General features: G+C 32.2%; 2 protein-coding genes across 2 annotated transcripts; both read right to left on the bottom strand.

The window, feature by feature from the left end:
• Positions 1-16,179: 16,179 nt before the first annotated feature.
• LOC107473183 (oxygen-evolving enhancer protein 3-2, chloroplastic) lies at positions 16,180-17,870 on the bottom strand. The gene is made up of 3 exons (XM_016092732.3): positions 17,470-17,870; positions 16,625-16,920; positions 16,180-16,397 (listed from the first exon to the last, which is right to left on the bottom strand). Exons 1-3 carry the CDS (start codon positions 17,783-17,785, stop codon positions 16,299-16,301), a joined length of 711 nt encoding a protein of 236 aa, XP_015948218.1. The 5' UTR covers positions 17,786-17,870; the 3' UTR covers positions 16,180-16,298.
• An 818-nt stretch (positions 17,871-18,688) lies between these two features.
• LOC107473184 (transcription termination factor MTEF18, mitochondrial) lies at positions 18,689-21,191 on the bottom strand. Its single transcript, XM_052256943.1, has 2 exons — positions 19,176-21,191; positions 18,689-19,038 (listed from the first exon to the last, which is right to left on the bottom strand). Exon 1 carries the CDS (start codon positions 21,151-21,153, stop codon positions 19,435-19,437), a length of 1,719 nt encoding a protein of 572 aa, XP_052112903.1. The 5' UTR covers positions 21,154-21,191; the 3' UTR covers positions 18,689-19,038; positions 19,176-19,434.
• Between the last annotated feature and the right edge of the window lie 325 nt (positions 21,192-21,516).

The following is a 21,516-nucleotide window of genomic DNA, read 5'->3' as shown; positions in this document are numbered from 1 at the left end:
AAAATCGATACCCATTTTTTTTTATCTCTTTATATATACTAGAGTGTTAATAGACATTATTAATTTATATTTTATTTATTGAATATGTAGTATAATAAAAAAAAAACATATTGTGATTACATGTTATTATAAAAGTCTGATAATTTTGTAATTTACGGTTATGAGTTTAGGGGTAAACTAAAGGCAATCAAATTTTATAAGATTTTATCAGGATTTAATTAGGTTGTGACCATTCTCACTTGGTAACAAAATATAACTCGTTTTTGCTAGGGTAAAAACCCAATTATGGCAATTAAAAAAAAATGTCTAAAACATTGTTACCATTATCATGGAGACCGCGTATTCATTTAATAGCTAGAATGTTTTAAGTGTAGAATAAAGAAAGAAATCTCATTTCACTATATTATGTATTTATGTTTGTAAAACATAAATTCGTTACGGATTTCATGCCATTTATAAACGTAGAAGTAATTATTTACCATTTTATTATTACCTAAATTTTTCATTTGTTAGCACACTGATTATAACAAGTTATAAAATAATATGATTCTATTCCATAAATATTTTCTTCATGAATTTATTCGTGACCTTCAAATATTTTCCCATAAAAGAAAAAAAGAAAACTTCAGATGTTATATACGTTAAGGGGGAAAGGAAAAAGCAATTGATCATATGAGGGGCAGGGAGAAATAGATTAAAAAAAGTATTTGTACTTTTTAGAAACATACAAAATATCTTAAAAGTTATGAATACTTTTAAAAATATCTAAAAATATATTTTTTAAAATTAATTTATGGGTATCATAATTAAAAAATTTAATATAATTTTATATATTAATAAATATTAAATTTTTTATATTTATATTTATTATGATATTTAAATTTTAAAAATTATTTTATTAAATATAATTATTATTATTGTTATTTGTGTTTATTAAAAAAATTTACTTTAATTTATTAAGTATGCTATAATTTTTTAAAAGGTGTATTTAACAAATTAACTTTAATAAATTATTTTTAAAAAATAAAAACTTTATCAAAATAAGCGTTAAAGTACTATCGGTTGCGGTTGGAAAAATAAAATATAAATCAATATTCTTTAAAGTGAAAAAGTTAGTATAAAATAATAAAATAAAAAATTAATTACTTTTAAATTAAGATAATGTCATATATATTTTATAAAAGATATAAAAAAATCAATAATAATTAACTTCACAAGTTATCACCTAATTTTTTTATTTTAAAAAATTTAAATTCATAAAATATACATCAACAAATAATATATAATATTCAATGCTTTCTACTTGTAATAAACTAATAATATGTTAATATGATTGAATTATTAACTTTCATAAAAATTAAATTAATGAAAAATTTGAATTTTTCTTTTTTTTTTTTCTTATGGAAACAAATTGGATTGTTTTAATAAATTACGTTCCTCACTATATTGTTCTCGTAACGTATGCACAAACTAATGCATGTTACTTTCATTATTCATATTTTTAGAAAGGCACTTATTTTCTAAACTTTGTAATTTTTTTATTTTTATTTCTTGCCATACTCATTACATGTATGACACTTACGGAGTTATGGCGTTATACATTAGTAAGGGCTATGCTACACCGCACCGGATTCGATGATCTCAAAACGTTTGGACTATTAAATAGTTATATAACAAAACATATTTTTAAGTTTTTTAATAATTATTAAATAAATTATGTTTATTAACAATCAAAAACAAAAACAATAACGAATTAAATCTTCGATTGGTCGTAATAACTTTTTGGCAATTCTAATCGATTAAAAGTTTATCTTTGATCCGTTACATTCCTCGAGCGTTATAAAATCGTGTTGCAGAGAGAATCAATCAATTGGATTAACAAAATAATCGATTGAATTTCAGGTTTCCTATAACTCGATCTATTGGATTGGACTTCAAGTTATCACAAAACAATCTATTGAAATTGCAAGGCAGTATGGTTTTCGCAAAAATCAATCGATTGGTCATACTACCCAATTGATTGAACGATGACTAGAATGTGGGTTTTTTATAATTCAATCGATTGTTTATATTACCCAATCAATTGAAAGCTTCAAAGCAACTTTAGGTCTCACAGTTCAATCGATTGGTTGTGTTGCCCAATCGATTGAAGTTTGTACGTGACTAATGGTATATTCCAATTCAATCGATTGGTATGAGAATTCAATCGATTGGTATGAGAGTTCAATCGATTGGAATGTGATGTAAATAAGTTTTTTTCTGCATCCAATCGATTGGTAAGATAATCCAATCGATTGAATTTTGAATTGCGTTATATATTAAACCTGGTAATCATGCGTATTCAGACTCTCTCCCCATTTTAAAACATAACATCACCATTTATGCACCTCTCTTCTCTTTCTAAATCCAGAAAGCTTCTCTCTTCTTCTTCTCCAATCTCACCAATATCCACTCCAAACTACATACATATTATTAATCCTCATCCAAATCCTTACAAAATCCACCGAACCAATATCCCCAAAATGGTCAGAACTAAGAATGCCAAAAGAGTTAGAATTGAGGGTGAAAGTTCTGCATCCACCAGACTAGTTGTTTCATCCCATTACATGGCAAGATGGCTGCCGTCTCCGAGGATATTGAACAACTATGTGGAGAAGTTCGAGTCAAGGGCAATTGTTCCTCCCAGTTACATAACAGTCGAGTTCATTCATGATAGACATTATAATTTAGTCTGAAATACATTGCAAACACAGCACTTGACTGATTTTGTACAAACTAAGGATGATTATTATCCGCACTTGGTTAGGGCTGTTTATGGTACTTTAAATTATGTTGTTCCTGAAACTAATGAAGATGATGAGGAAGTAATGTCGCTGATTGAGTTTGATTTAGGGTCACGACATTATAGAGTTACTTTGGAACAATTAGCTAAACAATGGAATTTAGTTTATCATGGGGCAAAATTTATTGGAGGTATTGCGGCAGATGAGAGATGGGGTGAATATAATAGATTGGTTGGTTTGCAGAGTTTGCAGTATGAGAATCCACATATGGATGCTAGAGGTAATATAAGTTGCAGTGGTTTGGGTAATGAGCAGTGTGTATTTTGATGTATTTGTTTTTATACATGTTGATTCCAAGAAAACATAATCATGGAATCTTGTTTAATAAAGATATTCTAGTGCTTTGGACTATGGTGACTGGAAAGGAGATAAATTTGCCTTATTTTATGGTTCATCATATGCTTGAAATGAAGAAAGAAAAATCAAGTGTTGGTTTAGGATATGCTTGCCAATGGACTAAGATTTTCAAATGGCTTGGAATTGACTTGAGTGAAGAGAAAAGTATCGTCTTGAGTAATGTAGCCAAGATTGATGACATCACTCTAAGACAAATGGGAAGAGATTCGGATGTCCAAGAACCTCAGATCCAAGGGCAACCACAAGACCTTGAGGTGCAAGCACAATCCCAATAACCCCCACCACCACCACCTCCTTCGCCAACAATGCGAGATTTGATGGATGAATTGCGAAGCATAAGATTATATATGGAGGGGCAATTTGCTGATATGAGGCAACGTCAAGACAGGCAAACTGAAGCTATCAATCGTCATGGAAAAGTAATTGATCTTCTATACACTAATCTAGACATCACAAACCCAAGGGGTATCATCCCAAGGCCTGGACCATGAAGAAAATGTGTCGAAGAATGAAGAAAATCTGTTTCAGGATCTTGAAATTGTTTCAGTTGTTCTTGAAATCAATTGATATGCATTCAATTGATTGAGTTAGGAAACCAATCGATTGAAGAATGCTTGCAATCAGGAGTTTGTATGTATTCAATCGATTATTTTGTTAGTGAAATTGATTGATGTATCGTCAATTGCTGATTCAATCGATTGTTTTGTTAGTGCAATCGATTGAAGTATCCATAATTACTGATTCAATCGATTATTTTGTTAATGAAATCGATTGAAGTATCTAAAATATTTTGTTTCAATCGATTGGTAAGTGCTTGAACACGTATAATGCTATTCAACTAGTTTAATTAATTATTAGTGATCTCTCTAATCTTATTATTATTATTATTTGAGTATTTATTACTTAAAAATAATAATTTTAACCAAAAGATAAGATAACATAAAAAATTTTAGAATTGTTCACTTAATTTAAAAGTTTAAAAAAAGATAGAATTAAAATTTGATTATTTTTATTGAGTGTATATATATGTGCTCACTCCGACTAATTTTTTATACTTTGACTAATTATTTTAAGTATTTGCCTTTCAACCAAATTTGCTCATACAATATTCTTCAGTTCATAATAATCATGGATATTCCTCCTAACGAAGATTCAGTCCCCAATGATGCATGTAATACATAGAATATGTCACTGGCTACAGGCTGTGATCTTATCACACTTGATTTTGGTGATCAAATTGGAACTACAATTCCTAACACTAAGGTAAGACGTAATGGGATTTTAATTTTTAGTAGAATATATTATGAGTAATTTAATCTATTATGTTTTCTTTTTACAGCATGACCTAGTTATCAATGACGATGTTATTCAAAACAAGGATCTAAATAAAAGTGAAGAATTGTCTAGTAAAGTGGAAGAGGTCCTCCTTAACATGCATGTAATTTAATTTGGCAAATAGTAATGCAATTTATATTATGTAATACATTTTATATATTATAAATATTTTTAGGCTATTAGTTGTGATTAGAGAAATCTTTGTCTTATTTCATTGACAATCTCATCAGAACAACCATAACTCTTTTTGTATTTTTATATTTATATGAAATTATTTTACCTAAAATATTTACAGTCAATGAGAGTTGTAAACATGGCTCGAGATGAAAAAATTGATTAAATCCTTAATTTTGTAAGCCGCATTAAGACAATGATATCACAACTGAGTCTGAACAATGATTTCGAGACTCCGACAAAACTTTCTTCATAAAAGACACGTCCATTCTCAAATAGATTGAAGGCTAAGAGTTCGAATATTGATATTCATACTGCTATATCAGACGATGAGGATGATCTTATTGAACTGGACAAAAGGACTTTCACTCACGATGATGCGTTCAACATTAAAATCAATATGGACACACCAGTATCCCCAACTATAAGAGCCGCAACGAAAAAGAAAAATATACCAAAGGTATATGCATGTGTAGTAAAATTCATGCATCATATTTTTTACTAGTATATTCCTAACATGATAATAAGTGTTTATTGACCTATTATTTTTCTTAGGGTAAGACTATTATAGGGACACAGAAAAAATTACTGTTCACTCCCCTAGCCAGAGTTAGAAAGCTAAAGATTGAACCCAAATCATTCAATAAATCCAAGGCGTCTTATGCACTAAGCCAACCCACAAAAGACTATAGAAGACCTATTTATTTCTTTTTCATCACCAACGTAATTATCTCTTAGGCACCAATCTTTAATTATCTAATTTGTTGTGAGTAGTGCTAATTAATCATCTAGTCTACAATGAGTATTGCTAATACTCTTGTGTTAAACCTTGTAGTCAATGAAGTGTAAATTTATGCCAACTCCAACCATACGTCTTTTAAAAGATTAGATAAAGGCCTGTGCATATGCATTTTCAGTCTCGCTAGATCTATCGTAAGTTATTTTGATATTATCCGTCTTGTCGATCAATGAGGACCCATCTAATGTGTTTTGGTTTTTAATTGAAACAATGAAGAACTTGTGGTAACAGACACAATCAGAGCTACTAGATCAAACTTTGATCATTTTCTACTTGACAGACCCATTACGGATAAGGTACATAAATTATCTATTAATTAATTTACATTTGATTTTTCGCTCAATTCAGTAATATATTTGGATTATGGTTCAGATTCTTGAATTAGTGGCAATGAGATGCACTGATGAGCAATTTGATGTAAGTTTTAAGACAACATGGCAATTTCCACCGAAATTTGTGGTATGTTCTATAACACCTAATAAGATCATTTTACTGATTATAAGTTATAAATGTAATGCTGATAAAGAACCATGCTTTGTCATGTAGTAACAGTTATATGAATGCATTAATGTTTTTAGGTGGATGTCTCCAACAAGAAACATTTAGAACAAAAGATTCAACACTATATATACAAATTTATGCACCTTGATTTAAAATTTGTAAGATTTTTTTTTATATTTTTTGTTGAATATAGTTTTCCTTATCAACATACATAACACACGGGTAAATTTTATGATCTAGATATATGTTCCTATTCAAGAGGATGATCATTGGTATCTAATGGTAATCTCGGTTGACGATCGTACAATCTATCACTTGGACACCTATTTTAATGATGACAGAATTCACTATCATGAACGTGTTATCAAGATCCTAGTAAGGCCATAAAAAGTTTTTATAAGCTTATTTGCTTTGTATTTTTCATTTCTATTATTTAACTAGTTAATTGAAATCAGGCAAACGTACTATAGCAAATCATCATGTCAAAATTTTACAAAGATGATGGCATTTAAGAGTATAATAAACAATTTCATGACTACAAAATTATAAGGCCAGAAAATATACCTTAATGTAGTTCAAGCTAAAACTCTGTAACATGGATAATGAAGTGGATGGATATGACTTTTGAGTTTAAACCAAAGGTTAATAATAAGGTGAGTAGCTTTTACAAATCCTTAATATTTATACTCTATTTTTTTGTCCTAATTCATAATAAATAAATTACAACTTGAGGATCATGATATTCGCATGATAATCACCGTGCATTTACTCAGGAGTCGGATCAACCAAAAGAAGTCACGAATTATAGCGTCGGCCAATGAGTTTTGGAATATACACACAAACCATGAGATGTAAAGATAATAGTAGTTACTTTGATAAATTACAATACTTTGGTTATTGATTATTTATTTGTTAGATTTGGTGGATGTGCTTCTTTAGTTATTTTAAAATGATTTTTTAAATAGATATTTTTTGTTTTGTGGCTTTTACAATTTCACTCTATTTCTATGCACTATATAGATATCTTAGTTTAACAAAACTCATATTTTTATGATGAAGTAATGTCATTTTCATTTATTATTTCAGCAACAATGACATACAAATATTATGTATGGTGAATTATATTTTACTTTATACAAATAATTTACTTTAAAGATAAAATTCCATATTTTAATTTCTGTGCATTCTATTTTTATGTTTTCATATATTCAATATTTGAACTAGTATGATAAATGATCTTTCACTTTCCAAAGGATTTTTTTTCTTAAATCCTCTTCCTTATTTATATTTGTGAGGTGTATATTAAATTTATTCAGTCCAAAATAAAAAGAAATTTCTATTAATAAGGATTTTTAAAAATCTATTAACCGATACTATAATATTTTTTATGCAAATGTGATTGAAATTGTCAATTAAAAAGTAGCAAATTTAATTAGAAGTATTTATTACAATGGTTTATGTTAACCGTTCAAATATCAAAAGTAGTTGTAGATTACAAGTGACCATTGTATTCAATCATCACACTCAAACATTTTTTTTTTCAAATTCTGTAATTGACACAGAGCGTATTTCTTGATATTTGATTAATCTTTATAATAAAACTCAGAAGTGAAAATAGGAGAAGAATAAGAAAATTGAGTAAGAAAAAAATGAGAAATATTTTATTTAGCATAACAAATAATATATTTCTTTCATTTCCATCCAATGAGAAATATATGTGGTTTTACTTAAATTAAAATTGTATTATTTTATTTAACAAAGATTATTAGGAGAATTTTAACAACAATTATAAAATGATATAAATTTGTAGTTTTGAATTAATTTTCTTAACAACAAAATAATTTTAATAATTTGCAAATTTATATAATTTTGAATGATTATAGCTCAATGAAAATCCAGTGTGCTTTACTTCTTTAAAAAATCATGGATTCTGTAATTCCATAGTTCCATGCAACATAACTTAAGTTCTTATCCATATTCTTCCGATATCAAATTTCAATTGACATGATGACAAACAAACTTTTTAACAATATGATCCTCCATTGTGGCTAAGAAAAATGTATCTCTACAAAAAGGAAGAGAGGTTTGAAAAGCTTTTGCTGCCAAGCTGCGTGTCACCTGCGGCCAGGTCAATGGATATATACATATAAGAAGGTAAATACAGAAGAATCACATTCTTGAAAAAGTCTGTTCAAAATACCTTGAAGGCAGCAATTGGCTTGATAAAGAGATATCGCCAAGACAAGACCACTAACAAAAATAAAAAAGAATTCTCAACAAGTGAAATCTCAATTGAGTTAGGGTACAATCACTTTATTCAAAAATAATGATAACGCACTAGTGATCTTAGTTACTAACCTGTTACCAGAAGGAGGCATAGAGCAGACAAGGATAGCTCCTCTAAGCTTTGGATATGTATTTTCTAGAGTTAAACCTCAAAATGGTCCCTGAGATTGACGTCGTGCACTAAAATCGTTCCTGAGATTCCAATTGCACTAATTACGTCCCTGAGATTGAGAAAAGTGCACCATATTAGTCCCTGACCTTTTTCATTAACGACGTGATGACATGGCTTGATGACGTAGACGGTAAGTGACACGTGTCACTCCATGATTTGGCCACGTGTAATGATATGATGATGTGGTGACCGGTGACACGTGGCATGTTGATGTGGATAATTATGCCACGTGTTCATTTGTGCCACGTGTTGCAACATTATTCGTCCACGTGTTATCCATTATGTCATCGTTGTAGATGCACCAAATTAGTCCGTCACTTTGCATTAAGTGACCCATTTTAGTCCTTGAAATTGAATGTCGTGCATCTAACTAGTCCCTTCACCAATTTTTTCTCAATTTTTTTAAATTTAAAATTTTCAATATCTTAGATGCACTAATTTCAATTCTATTTTTTCATATATCGTTTAAATACAAGTGCTTTCATAAAAAAATTTAAGATTTTAGTTTTAATTATATAATTTTTTAATAATTTAATATTGGTAAATTTTGTAATATATAAGTATGTTATTATAAAAAAATAATTATATGATTAATTGGACACATTTTTTTCATAAAAAAACATGTGCTTTTAACAAGAGATCAATAATTAAAATATACATTTTTTTTATTCTTATGAAATACATGTTTTCGTTATGTGTAAATGAACTAGATTGAAGGTACTTCAAGTACTCTCACTATCATCTCCGGCCTCTGCAGTATAAACGAAAGAGGTCAGAGATGGTAATGAGGGAAGCTTGAAATGCCTTCACGTCAACTCCGAGACGTCGGTTAGGGGTATCTTCAAGAGAAAAAAATATTTTATAAAAGCACTGAAAGAGGTCAGAGATAGTAGTGAAGGTGTTTGAAATGCCTTCACGTCAACTCCAAGTTGGCGATTAGGTATTCGCAAGAGAAAAAATATTTTATAAAAATATTTTTATTTGAATAACATGTGAAAAAATAGAATTGAAATTAATGCATTCAAAAATATTGAGAATTTTGAATTTATAGAAAAAAATGAGAAAAAATTGGTGAAGGGACTAGTTTGGTGCACGACATTCAATTTCAGGGACTAAAATGAGTCACTTAATACAAAGTGAGGGACTAATTTGGTGTATCTACAACGATGATATAATGGATGACACGTAGACGAATACTATTGCGACACGCGGCACAAACAGGCACGTGGCCAAATAACATTGTGACACGTGGCACAAATATGATGGGGGGATTAGTAACATATTGGTACCTTAATTGACTACAAAAACATGTAGCAGCAGAATTAGAAGGAAATTGGAAAGTACCTTGATGGTTGTTGCTTCCCAAAGAGGAGATATAATACTGAATGATAAGTACTCCAAATGAATGTCCATTCAAGATAGGTGGTGACTGAACCTTATGATGGACGAAATTTGCAATATCTTTTACATGCGTCTACTGCAAAATCAAGTGCATTCAGAAAATTAAAGACAATAATTATTCAACACCTAGAAGATAGAAGCATAGAACAAAGCAGATTCTTATCAAGAGGGAGAGCAGCTCTGACTGGTGAAACAGAGATGGCGCCGGCGACGGTGGAATAGAGCTTCGCGACGGAGGCAGGAGGCGAGCCCGGCTACTGTGCTTCCAATGCAAAATCGTTAGCTGCACAAGCAGGAGTGAGGGAGTGAGCTTCGAAGGTCCAACTTGCGATGCAGTAGGAGAAGTCCGGCGGCTGAATGGAAGTGAGGGAGTGAGTGAACTGGCGTTGAGAGGAACAACGAGCTCGAAGCTGATGGGAGGGAGGGAGTGTGTGTTACTACTGCGTCGTTGTAGTGAGTTAGGGTTGCTGCGTTGGTAATTGTTAGGGTATTAGGGGATCAGCACACAAAACGGCAGCGCTTTTGGTCAAATTCGAAAACCCAGTCTGGTCCCGGTTCGGTTCGACCTATTGGTTTTCGGCCAGTTTAACGGTTTAATTCCGATTTTCTATTTTTGTGGTTTTAATATATAACTGAATCATAATTTATATCGGTTCGCGGTTCGACCAGTTTGTCGATGCCAATGGATTCAATAAAACTTTTATTAACAATAATTCATATAAATTAATAATTCTATGAATTAAATAAATCATTAATTTGTTTATTGTCTAACCAATATTTATTTGACAATCATTTCAACTAAAAATATAAGCACGAATATTGGATGAATATTGAAAATTTTATTAATATAGTAAAAAAAATTTAAACATGAATATGTAAGTGATTCTCTACGCAAAAATATTAAGTTCAGGGAGGTTGCTAACTATCACTATCTAAATCAGGAGTCAGTTCGGTATACATGTCGCCGTTATCTGAACCATTAGCTTCATCTTCCTTAACGTGGTTGTCAATATCCTTTTGCCAAGGACATGTTGTCTTGTTATGTCCTTCCATTTGAAAAACACTACAACGTTGTCGCTTCTTATTAGATGGTTGTCCTGAACCTATATTGATTTGATGTACATACAGATTCCTACTTTTAGCTACACCTGACTGAGGTTGTGTAGTGCCTTCGTCTGCAGTCTTGTAAGATGAATACAATCCCATAATAATGTCATGTGCCTCTTCAAATCTCTTTGGGACTTTAGCAGCAACAGCAGCCAATTATTTAGAAAATTCCAACAAGGCACTTTGACGACTAATAACAACAGCATTCCTAGTGAACCCACTTGCATCATTGAGTGCTGATTCGCCTTCTTTGTCCATCTATCAAACACTAATGATGGGTGAATCTCACAAATGTCTCTATTAACCAGAATTTTCACAATATGTTCTCAAGAAATTTCAAATGACTCCATTCTTAAACAGGAACACATGAAGATCATTTTTTCTTGACGAAATTCAACAGTCCACAGAAAATTAGGCCTCCCATACTTACACACAATATACTTTGAGCAATCATTGTTATTCTTTATGTTTAGCACCCGCATTGATCCAGTTAGATATAAAAAGAAATGGCCGAAACAATAGAAATATCTCATGAGTGTATACCTCAGTAGCAAATCTCTCTAGCAGCTCTATACAAGCCTGCATGACGGGTACCCCACGTGTAGATTCATAATCAGCATTAAATTCTTTAAAGTGCAAGTGTGCAACACACCTTTGAAAATGCTCTACAAAATCTGTCAAATCATACTGCGACCCCACATACTTTGCCATAACTAAGTGTAAACATTCACATCTTGAGGTAGTTCTAAAGCCAGCAAAAAACTTACCTCTTATATATGTAGTAGCCCACATATGCTTCTCTTCATACATGTTGTTCACCCACGGCTTATCCTCAAGGCCAAATTCTTCAATAAGTTGAACCCACTTATGCTTAAACACGGAAATCTCATAGTCTCCCAACATGATTTTCCTGAATTTAGATGTAAACAATGGATTTCCAACATTGCTAGTCGCATTTCGAATAAGGTGCCAAGCGCATAATCAATGTCTGACTTTGGAAAATACATCTCTTATTACATTCCTAATCGCCATGACCCCATCAGTTATTATTGAGGTCGGGGTCTTACCCTTCATGGCAAACATGAGGTGACGCAGGAGCCAAATATATGTATCAGTAGTTTTGTCCACAATTAACGCAGCAGCAAAAACAATTGTTTGGTTGTGGTGGTTAACCCCGCTGAATATGACTAATGGACAATTATATTTGTTCTTCTTGTACGTAGCATCAAAAGCAATGACATCTCCGAAGAGTTGGTAGTCTAGTTGGCTAATCCCATCAAACCAGAACAAGTTACGTAACAAACCTCTTGAATCATGACACGCCTTGAAATATAATTATGGATCCTTCAACCGCATATTCTCCAACTTCTTCAACACTCATGCTGCATCACCAGGAACTTGACGCCTTTGTCGAGCAATCTCATTGTACATATCTCAGGGACCATAGCCGACAAATTCATACCCGTCTGCTTGACTAGCTAGAAGACCAAATATCTGTGAAGTGCTAATCCCAAACTTTAGCATGTTCATCATTTGAATAATATCTGCCTTTGTCATTTTTCTGTGGGCAGGCAACATAGCACTAAATTGTGTATCTAATAGATCATGGTTGTGTTCATCAGAGAAATAAAAGTTATGCCACCTTCCAGTTTCAGGTACAAATTTAACATCAATTCGGGCTTCACACCAGTTCTTGTTTCCAATCTAGGCTCCTTCTTCCTTTTTTCCATCGTGTAATATTTCTCCTCCCGAAATCCTTGTCTATGACATACAAACTTTTGTTTGTAAATCTCGCCAATACTATTCTTGAAAATCTTACTCTTCCTTGCACTAAAGCCCTTCGACTTTGAGTACTTCAGATAAAAATCAAATACAAGCTGCAAAGTAGAAAAGTGATATTTACCAATTTTTTTCCGCACAATTTTCACTGAAATTCAAAGTTGTAATGTCTTGCACGGAGTCAACCGCATAAGAAGCTTCAAGGGTATCTTCTAATGGATCAAATTCAGAAAAATACGCTCCCTCGGTAAATTCATCTCCAAAATCTTGTTCGAATTCATTCTGTTCATCCATCATATCTTGGTCACAAACTAGCTCTTCTTGTTGGTTAATGTCATCCTCCTCCTGGTATTGCTCATCCATCTCAGTGTTCGTAAATATATCTGACATCTTAAAAATGTCCAATGAAAAAAAAAATTTCAGTACACTCCATCCTATAACATTACAAAAAATAAATAGCTTCTAATATTGCTACTTTGCTAGCTAATTAATAATAAAAAATAATAAAATTTATTTACCTTTTAGTATTTCTCTGTGAATTATTAAAAGATAAAAAAATATTTTTTTATTACACAATCAATTTCACGAATAAAGTATCGAAACGAAGAATTGCAAAATTAGAGATTCTATTTACTGACCTCGATCTTGTAATCAAAATGGTGGATTGTTTTCTGAACACCACAATGAAAAAATTGATTGGACCTTTACTGATTGTTGCAACTATAATTATCAATTAATGATGAACAAATATTGGATATTAAATAGACGGATAAATAATGAAAAAAATTGGATATTAAGTAGATGGATATCCAAAAGAAAAATAATGAAATTTTTTATAATCAAAGAGATTGATACACGATTCCAATTGTGGGATTGAATACTTGGTGATAGATCACCAATTTATAATCTTAATATTAAAGAAAAGATAAGATTAGAGTATCTAAATCAAAATAAAAACTTAAAAATTGAAGATATAATTTTAAAGATAAGATAGATGAATAATAAGATAATTTATAAAAATGATAAGAAAAATGAGAACAGCGTAGTGCATAATTCAATCGATTGGGTAACACAATCAATCGATTGAATTGGACAAATCCATATTGCTTTGAAGACTTCAATCGATTGGGCAACACAATCAATCGATTGAATTGTGAGACCTCGAGTTGCTTTGAAGCTTTCAATCAATTGTTTATATTACCCAATTGATTGGGTAATATGACCAATCGATTGATTTTTGCAAAAACCATACTACCTTGCAATTTCAATCGATTGTTTTGTGATAATCTGAAGTTCAATCCAATTGACTGAGTTATGGAAAACCTGAAATTCAATCGATTGTTTTGTTAATACAATCGATTGATTCTCTCTGAAACACAATTTCACAACGCTCGAGGGATGTAACGGATTAAAAGATAAACTTTTAATTGATTACGATTGCCAAAAAGTTATTATGATCAATCAAAGATCTAATTCGTTATTGTTTTGGTTTTTGATTGTTAATAAACATAATAGATGAATGATAAAATAATAATTTATAAAATAAAAAATAGTTTTTATAATTAAATAAAATATATAGGGTTAATTTGTCATTAAAATTAAATAAGGACTATTTAACAATTATTAAAAAATTTAAAAAACATGTTTTGCTATGAGACCAATTAATGGTCCAAACGTTCTGAAACCATCTAATCCTTTCCCATGCTACACCCAAATATTTTTTCATCCAAGTTTTATTTAAGTAGGTATAACACCTCACCAACAAAAATCACTCATTAAAATAGTCTCATTACACGCGCTTTATATTCTTTTCCTCTCCCTCGCTTCTTCTTCTTCTTCTTCTCCCCTATGCTTCTTCTTCTTCTTCTTTCAAATACATGCATACATCATCTTCTTCTTTCAAATTCACGTATACCTCCTCATTCTCCTCTTCCTCCTCCTCCCCCTTCTTCTTCTTCGCGCATGCAGATTCTTCTTCTGCCTCTCCTCCTCCTCCTCCTCATTCTTCTTCTTCTTCTCTTTCGTTATTGTTATCACCAACAACACCACCATTTTGTTAATGGATTATTTTTTCAATTGAATTGAATGGACGCAGGTGTTCTGAATCTGAATTGAATTGAATTGATAATCTCTAAATTGTAGACACAGGTGTTTCAAATTTGATTTTATATAATGGATTATGTTTCGTTCATTCAGTATTATACAATTGTTTCACCATGAGTATGTGTTCGGTTCATTATGCAGAAAGCTGTTTGAATTTAATTTTATATAATGGATTATGTTTCGTTCAGTTAGTACTATACAATTGTTTCATCATGAGTACGTGTTTCGGTTTATTATGCAGAAAACTGTTCAAATTTGAATTTATATAATGGATAATGTTCTATTCATTTAGTACTATATAATTGTTTCACCATAATAACATGTTCGGTTCATTTCTATTCTGCACAATTCAAAACTCTTCCTCCTCACCTTCCATTGCTTTTTCACCAAGAAGAGAAGGAGGAAAAGACAAAAAATACAGCAGCAACAACAACAAAAGAATAACGATAAGGAACAAAACACGTGAAGAAAAAGAAAAGCAAAAAAGAAAGAGGAGGAGGAACGCGAAGAAGAAGGTGAAGAAGAAGACGCTCCGTGCGTAAACGAGTGTGAAAAGAAGAAGAAGAAGAAGAAGAAACGCGAAAGAGAAGAGCGCGTGACCTAAAATTATTTGGATGAATTTGGATGCCAAAATTGCTTGGACGTGGAGAATATCTTTATTTTTTTTATTTTGTGTTAATATATACGTTTCACTTTATCTTTTTTTTGCTTATACGTACGTACATACATATACATACATATAGGGCATGCATATACATACGTACCGGAACAAATTTCATAAGAAGCAAGGGAGATATGAACTTATATTAGAGATAACAAAATAAATGTAGTTAATAAAAAATCTGACCTTAATAGATGATAATACAAACAATATTATATTATCATTTAATCAAACTCATTATACATGTATAATTTTTGTAGTAGTGAATGATTACTTTTAAGAAAGATGTTGATATGACAATATATTAAGGAAATTTTATTTGTCAAAATTATGTACACAGCAAAAATTCATCTGGCGACGAATTTGATATATATTTAAGGGTTAATTATTAACTAATAAATTACAACATACATAAAGCAATATTCAAACCCTAACACAGTTTAAACGTCCGAGTGAATGAAATTCCCGGACTAATATCTTATGAGCCAGATATTGATACAATTATTATTTACTTACTCTTGTTTTGTAATAAGAAATTAAACATTATTGGTTATTCATTTTCTATATTGCAGGAAGAGTAAAGTGATGATAGGCATTGATCTTGTTATTAGGCTGTTTCATTAGAGAAGCTAGCTAAGGCCAATTGATGATAATTTCCACATTATTCATAATGAACTTGCCCTCTTTTGATTTCCTTCAAATATCATCAGTCAAACAAAGTGTCTGAGAAGATCATACACAAAGCTTAGACAGGAAAAAGCATGAAAATACTAATCATATTTAACCAAGTTTGGCAAGAACATCATTCAGAGAAGATACAGTCTCAGCATAGTATTTCTCTGCTTCTGGGGTGCTCTTCACTTTTGCTGCATGATCAAGCTGTTAATCACACATAAAAAAAAAAAAATTTGATTAGTCTAACTCTAAACTCTAAACTCTCACAACAAACATCACTAGTAAAAAGCTGTTTTCTCTTTTTTCTTCATAAAATTCTGAAAACAGAAAATACTAAAAAAATGAAAACGGAGAATAAAAATGCAAACCAAACGCACAAATATTTTAAAATTCTCTCATCTCTTTTCGCAGTGTGGCCATTATTGACTTACATTGCTGATATCCTGGAAGAGCTTGCCAATGAGATCCTTGAGGGGTTTCTTCTGATCCTTAGGCTTTGCAGAGACAACAGTGTTAAGGTCATATCGGAGATACTCGGCGCGGAGACGGAGGTCATTCTGAACATATGGCCATGCCTTCTTGTCTATCAACTGCTTCACATTTACAATTTCCTTTGCTGACTCCTTTGCCCTTTGTGCTGCCTCACTTGGTGACAATGGCTGAAGGAAGAACCTGTCTTTCAATGGCAACTTAAGGTCCCTTGCTTCATCAGAGTTCAGTGTTCCAGCTGCCAAAATTTTCCATAACACAAAATCACCATGGTTATAATTTTCAGCCACAACAACAAAATCTTATCCCACTACATAAAAATCACCAGTTTCAACTATAGTTAAGTTGTGCTCTTTTTACTTGACCCTCGTTACATAATATTAGATAACTATATTTCAACTAACAAATTAGTCACTCATATAAAATTTATATTAAAATATAAAATTATATATATACAATTGATTTAGTAGCTGATTTTTATGTGTGCTAGTGAGACATATCACTTATCATAGACTAATAGAAACTAGAGTTTAATTTTGATGCGCTCAATAACTCATAGTCAATGTGAAAGGTTATTTTTGCTGATGTAGCGATACATAATTAGATGTACGTGTAAAACTGATTGTGCATCAAAATTAAATTCTAGAAACTATATCTAATGCCAATTGTGTGACTATTTTTCTTCTCTCATAAGTCATAAGCACATCTGGTATAAAGAGATGTATCCATGTAAACAACAAGAACAAAAAAGGAGGTTGTAGAAGAATGAAAGAAAGTGAAGACTTACGGAGTCCACCGGAGGGAGGAGGAGGAGGGCCAACTTTGATGGGTTTGGCATCAGCAAGAACAGCCTGAACAAAGGAAGCAGAAGCCAAACCAGCAGCAGCAGCACCAAGCATGGCTCTTCTGCTGCTCTGTGGAGAAGCTTCTTGATGTTGTGCTCTCACACTCACTGATCTTGCTGACGTGGCAGCCACCCTGCTGCTGTTGCTTCCACTTGCCACATTCATCAACCGGTTTGAGCCACTCAGCTGGATGCTCCCTTCAAGCACACCCTGTGATGATCCTCGCAAACCTGCCATTGATGCCATTGCTTGGGCCATTCTTAAGATACGTGAGTGCGTTTGTGGAAACTTGAATGTGAATGTGAATGTTAACTAAGAGAAGAGAAGCTTCAAATATGATTGTTTTGTTTTGGGGGTGTGTGATGGAGAGTTGTGGAGTGGAATGTGGCTTATCATATCTGCCATTTGGATAAACTTGGATATGCTTTTGCCCAATCATGTTCCAAGGATTGTTCTTCTTATATGACATGCTGGATTGTGTTTGCCTACGTGGACCCTTTAACACTTTGACACGTGGATTCACAGATTATTAACACTGTTTTTTTTTTCATTATTTAACACATCTCATTTTCCTTTCTATTATTTGTTTTTTTGTCATTTAGTTTAGTTACTTGTAAAAGTTGAATGAATTGACAGATGTAAATAAAAATTTATCCTTATCCTTAAACTTTTTTTTAAGCGTTGGATTTTATTAATTAAATAAATTTTAACTTTTTATTCATTATATTTTATAGCAATAATTTAAAATTTATATATTTTATATCAATAATTTAAATTTCTTTGTTTAGATTTTGCACCAATTAGTTTTTATATCAGTAATTTAAAACTTTATAATTAAGTTTTTATGTTAAATATTTTTTTAATAAAATCCTTACTAACAATTGGCTTTAAAAGGAATTGAATATTTTTAGAATATTTCATTCTATAAAAAAATTAATAAATACTTAATTGAAAACTTTTATCTAATAATCTACAAACACCTAACAAAACATTTATAAAACTATAAGAGTCTACTAAGTGATTAAACCTTAATGCTAGAAATTTCAACTAAAAAAATGAAAAATTGAAAACTTTAGTATCAAATTTGTGGATAATATAACAGTTTCCATATTACCATATGATGAACAACCTCAACAGATAGAAAACCAGGAAAAAAAATAATTGCTCAATTTACATTTCTTGCTTCTCTCTTTCATAATGAAGCATTTGGTTAATGATGAGAATGTAGGCCAATTACTTTGCCCCTTATACAAGTGCTCAATTGATCTAGTTACCCCATAAATTCATAATGATCCACCTAGTGTTACTTGCAATCATATCAAATTATCAATGCTTGCACTTTGTGAAGAACTTGGTAGCTTGTTTTCTTTCAGGAATGATCACAGATTCACAGTTACAAGGTTTCTTTTACTTTTGGGAGCCATAACCATCAAAAGAAAAGATTTGATCTCAACTCCAACACCTTCCACAAGCACCAACATCCATGGTTTAGGAAGCCATTCCCAGTCTTGCTGCAACAAATGAAGTTTATCAAATGGTATCACATTTCTCCAGCAACTTTTCGGGGGCGAAAACCAAAGAAACAAAAATCCAATTTACATGATGAAAGGAAACAAGTCCTAGTGAAACATTCAATTGGCCTACTTACATAGCTCCCTCTAACATAATCACTTTGTAGAAGCATGACTAAAGGTGCACAAAATTCATGGTTTCTTTCTCTCAAATCCGAGATAGGATGTCAGTAAGAACTATGCAAGATACTTGCAGGTTGTTCTTGATGTCTATCTCACCGCCACTGCAAAGGAAATGCATCTCTGTAACAAGTTTTCTAGCAATATCTCAAATGTTTTTGTCTTCAACTCCAGAAGAAGAATTATAACCAAGTATTAAAAATCTGTACAGATTCATCATTCCGGCAATTTGCGGAGATAGAATTGCTCAAACCAATGTTTCGGAGCAGCTGGGTGGATACGAAAAGCATGAGGAACAAAGTTCTTGTCGCTGGTCGCAATCATGGTTGCCATAGAAAAGTTTTTGGCACAATAACCCTTTTCTATCATCCACATATAGAATCTGAACCTAGGTTTAATGCGCTTTTCCAAGTCAAAACATAAGAATGCTGGAAAAGTGTCCAAAAGCTCCACAGAGGATCCCATTTCCTCATAGAGGAACTTAATCTTTTTCTCAATGATTTTCGGGTGTTGGCTTAGAACCTTAGGTCGAATTGCAACTATCTTGGAGAGCTTTGAGAATTCAATCCCTAAATGAAGAAGGCAATCGAATCGTTCCTGTAACTCGCTGCTAGTCCCATTCAAGTAAGTTAGGACAGCCATGGTCAAAGCAGTTTCTCCAAAGCCTAAGGCATGCAAGAAATTCAGTTTATTCATGGTGTGAACTCGGGTTCTCGAAGCACGAATCGCCTTTAAACCATCTTGATATCCTTTATCTTGGTCTTCATTGGGAAAGCTTGTGACATAAGTCAGTAAGAGTTGATGCTTCCCATCCTTTATCCTATTAAAGAACCACTTACTTAAACCCAAAGCCCTCATTACATTAGGCAAATTAACCATTTTTATTGTTCCCAATGCATGAGCATAGTTTTGCTGGACATCCTCAAGATCCTTGGAGCTCATGCCAAAGTGTTTCAACAGCTTCAATACATTGATCACCGGCGTTTCGAAATCAAAATTCAACAATTCCGAGTCATGTAGGATCAATCGAGCTACTTCCTCCTTCTTGACACCAAACCTAGAAAAATACTCAGCGTTCTGCATCAACTCCTCTTCTCCATGCTCAAGAATCACATTCTTATACCTTCCAATGAGTTCCCCCATCTTACCCTTCTCACCATTGGAATTGTAAAAAACCCGAATTTTCCTACATACCTCATACCAAGAATCTGCATTCCCCTCAACACACCCTGCCAAATCAAAATCCAGAAAAACCAACTTGAGATCAGCAAGTAGCCCATCAATCTCAGCTTCCAACACTCCTCCCTGCTCACCAAAAACAAAAGGGAAAGCCAAACATATCCCAATGACCTGAACACTGCAAAAACCATAACTTTTCAGCACACACAGCCTGCCCTTCAACTCATCAGTATTACACCTAAACACAGAACAACGTTCCACATAAAGCAAACCAAGCTTATCCCAAGGGAACCCAAATTCATAGAGCACACAAGCAGCATCCAAAATGGAGCCATCTTCAGAGAAGAAAAACTTATGGGGTGGCAACAAGTTAGGAACTTGACTATACTTTATGCCAATGCTTTCAAAAAAGAACTCAAATTCATTGATGGGGTTGTACCTGAGGAACTTGTTGAGGGTGTGGGAGAAAGACGGAGCTGAAAATCGCACCTTTGCAATGAGGTTGGAGAGAGAAGTGTGAGAATTAGCAGCAATCTGATCAGCAAAGGCATAAGGGATGGACCTTGTGGAATGAAGGTAATCAGTGAGGATCTTCTGGGCTTGAGAGAGAGCAAGGTTCTTGTACTTTGAAGGAACCTTTGAGAGGTTTGGGACCAGTGTTCTGGTGGCGGTGGTGCATAGACGGCGGTGAAGGAACAACATCGTACAGTGCGGAATGTTTTCCACTTCTCCTTCCCCTTGCATCATTGTATTCATGGAATCATGGTGTCCTATCAACACAGTAACAATGTCTAGTGTTTAATTTCTTTTCTAGGAGAGTCACAAATAAATCCGCTCTATTTATATTTCACACAGATTTATTTTAAAAAAAAATATTAATAAATTTTTTTAGAGACAGATATACTATTTTTAAATTAATTCTTATGAGTATGATAAAAAAAATTTAATTTAAATTAATTTATGTATATTTATTATTTTATAAGACATTATTGATATTTTTTTAGATATTAGATTGGATATGTAAATCTTTGAAACTTATCCTTTTTTTTTTGGGTTAAGGTTAACACCACAATTAAGGGTTGGTTCTATATATTATAAAGGGATTTGGATTCTTAAAGT

Source organism: Arachis duranensis, chromosome 2 (assembly GCF_000817695.3).
Source record: "Arachis duranensis cultivar V14167 chromosome 2, aradu.V14167.gnm2.J7QH, whole genome shotgun sequence".
NCBI classification, from domain to species: Eukaryota; Viridiplantae; Streptophyta; class Magnoliopsida; order Fabales; family Fabaceae; genus Arachis; species Arachis duranensis.
The sequence above is the reverse complement of the archived record's forward strand: the minus strand, read 5'-3'. Positions and strand labels throughout refer to the sequence as shown.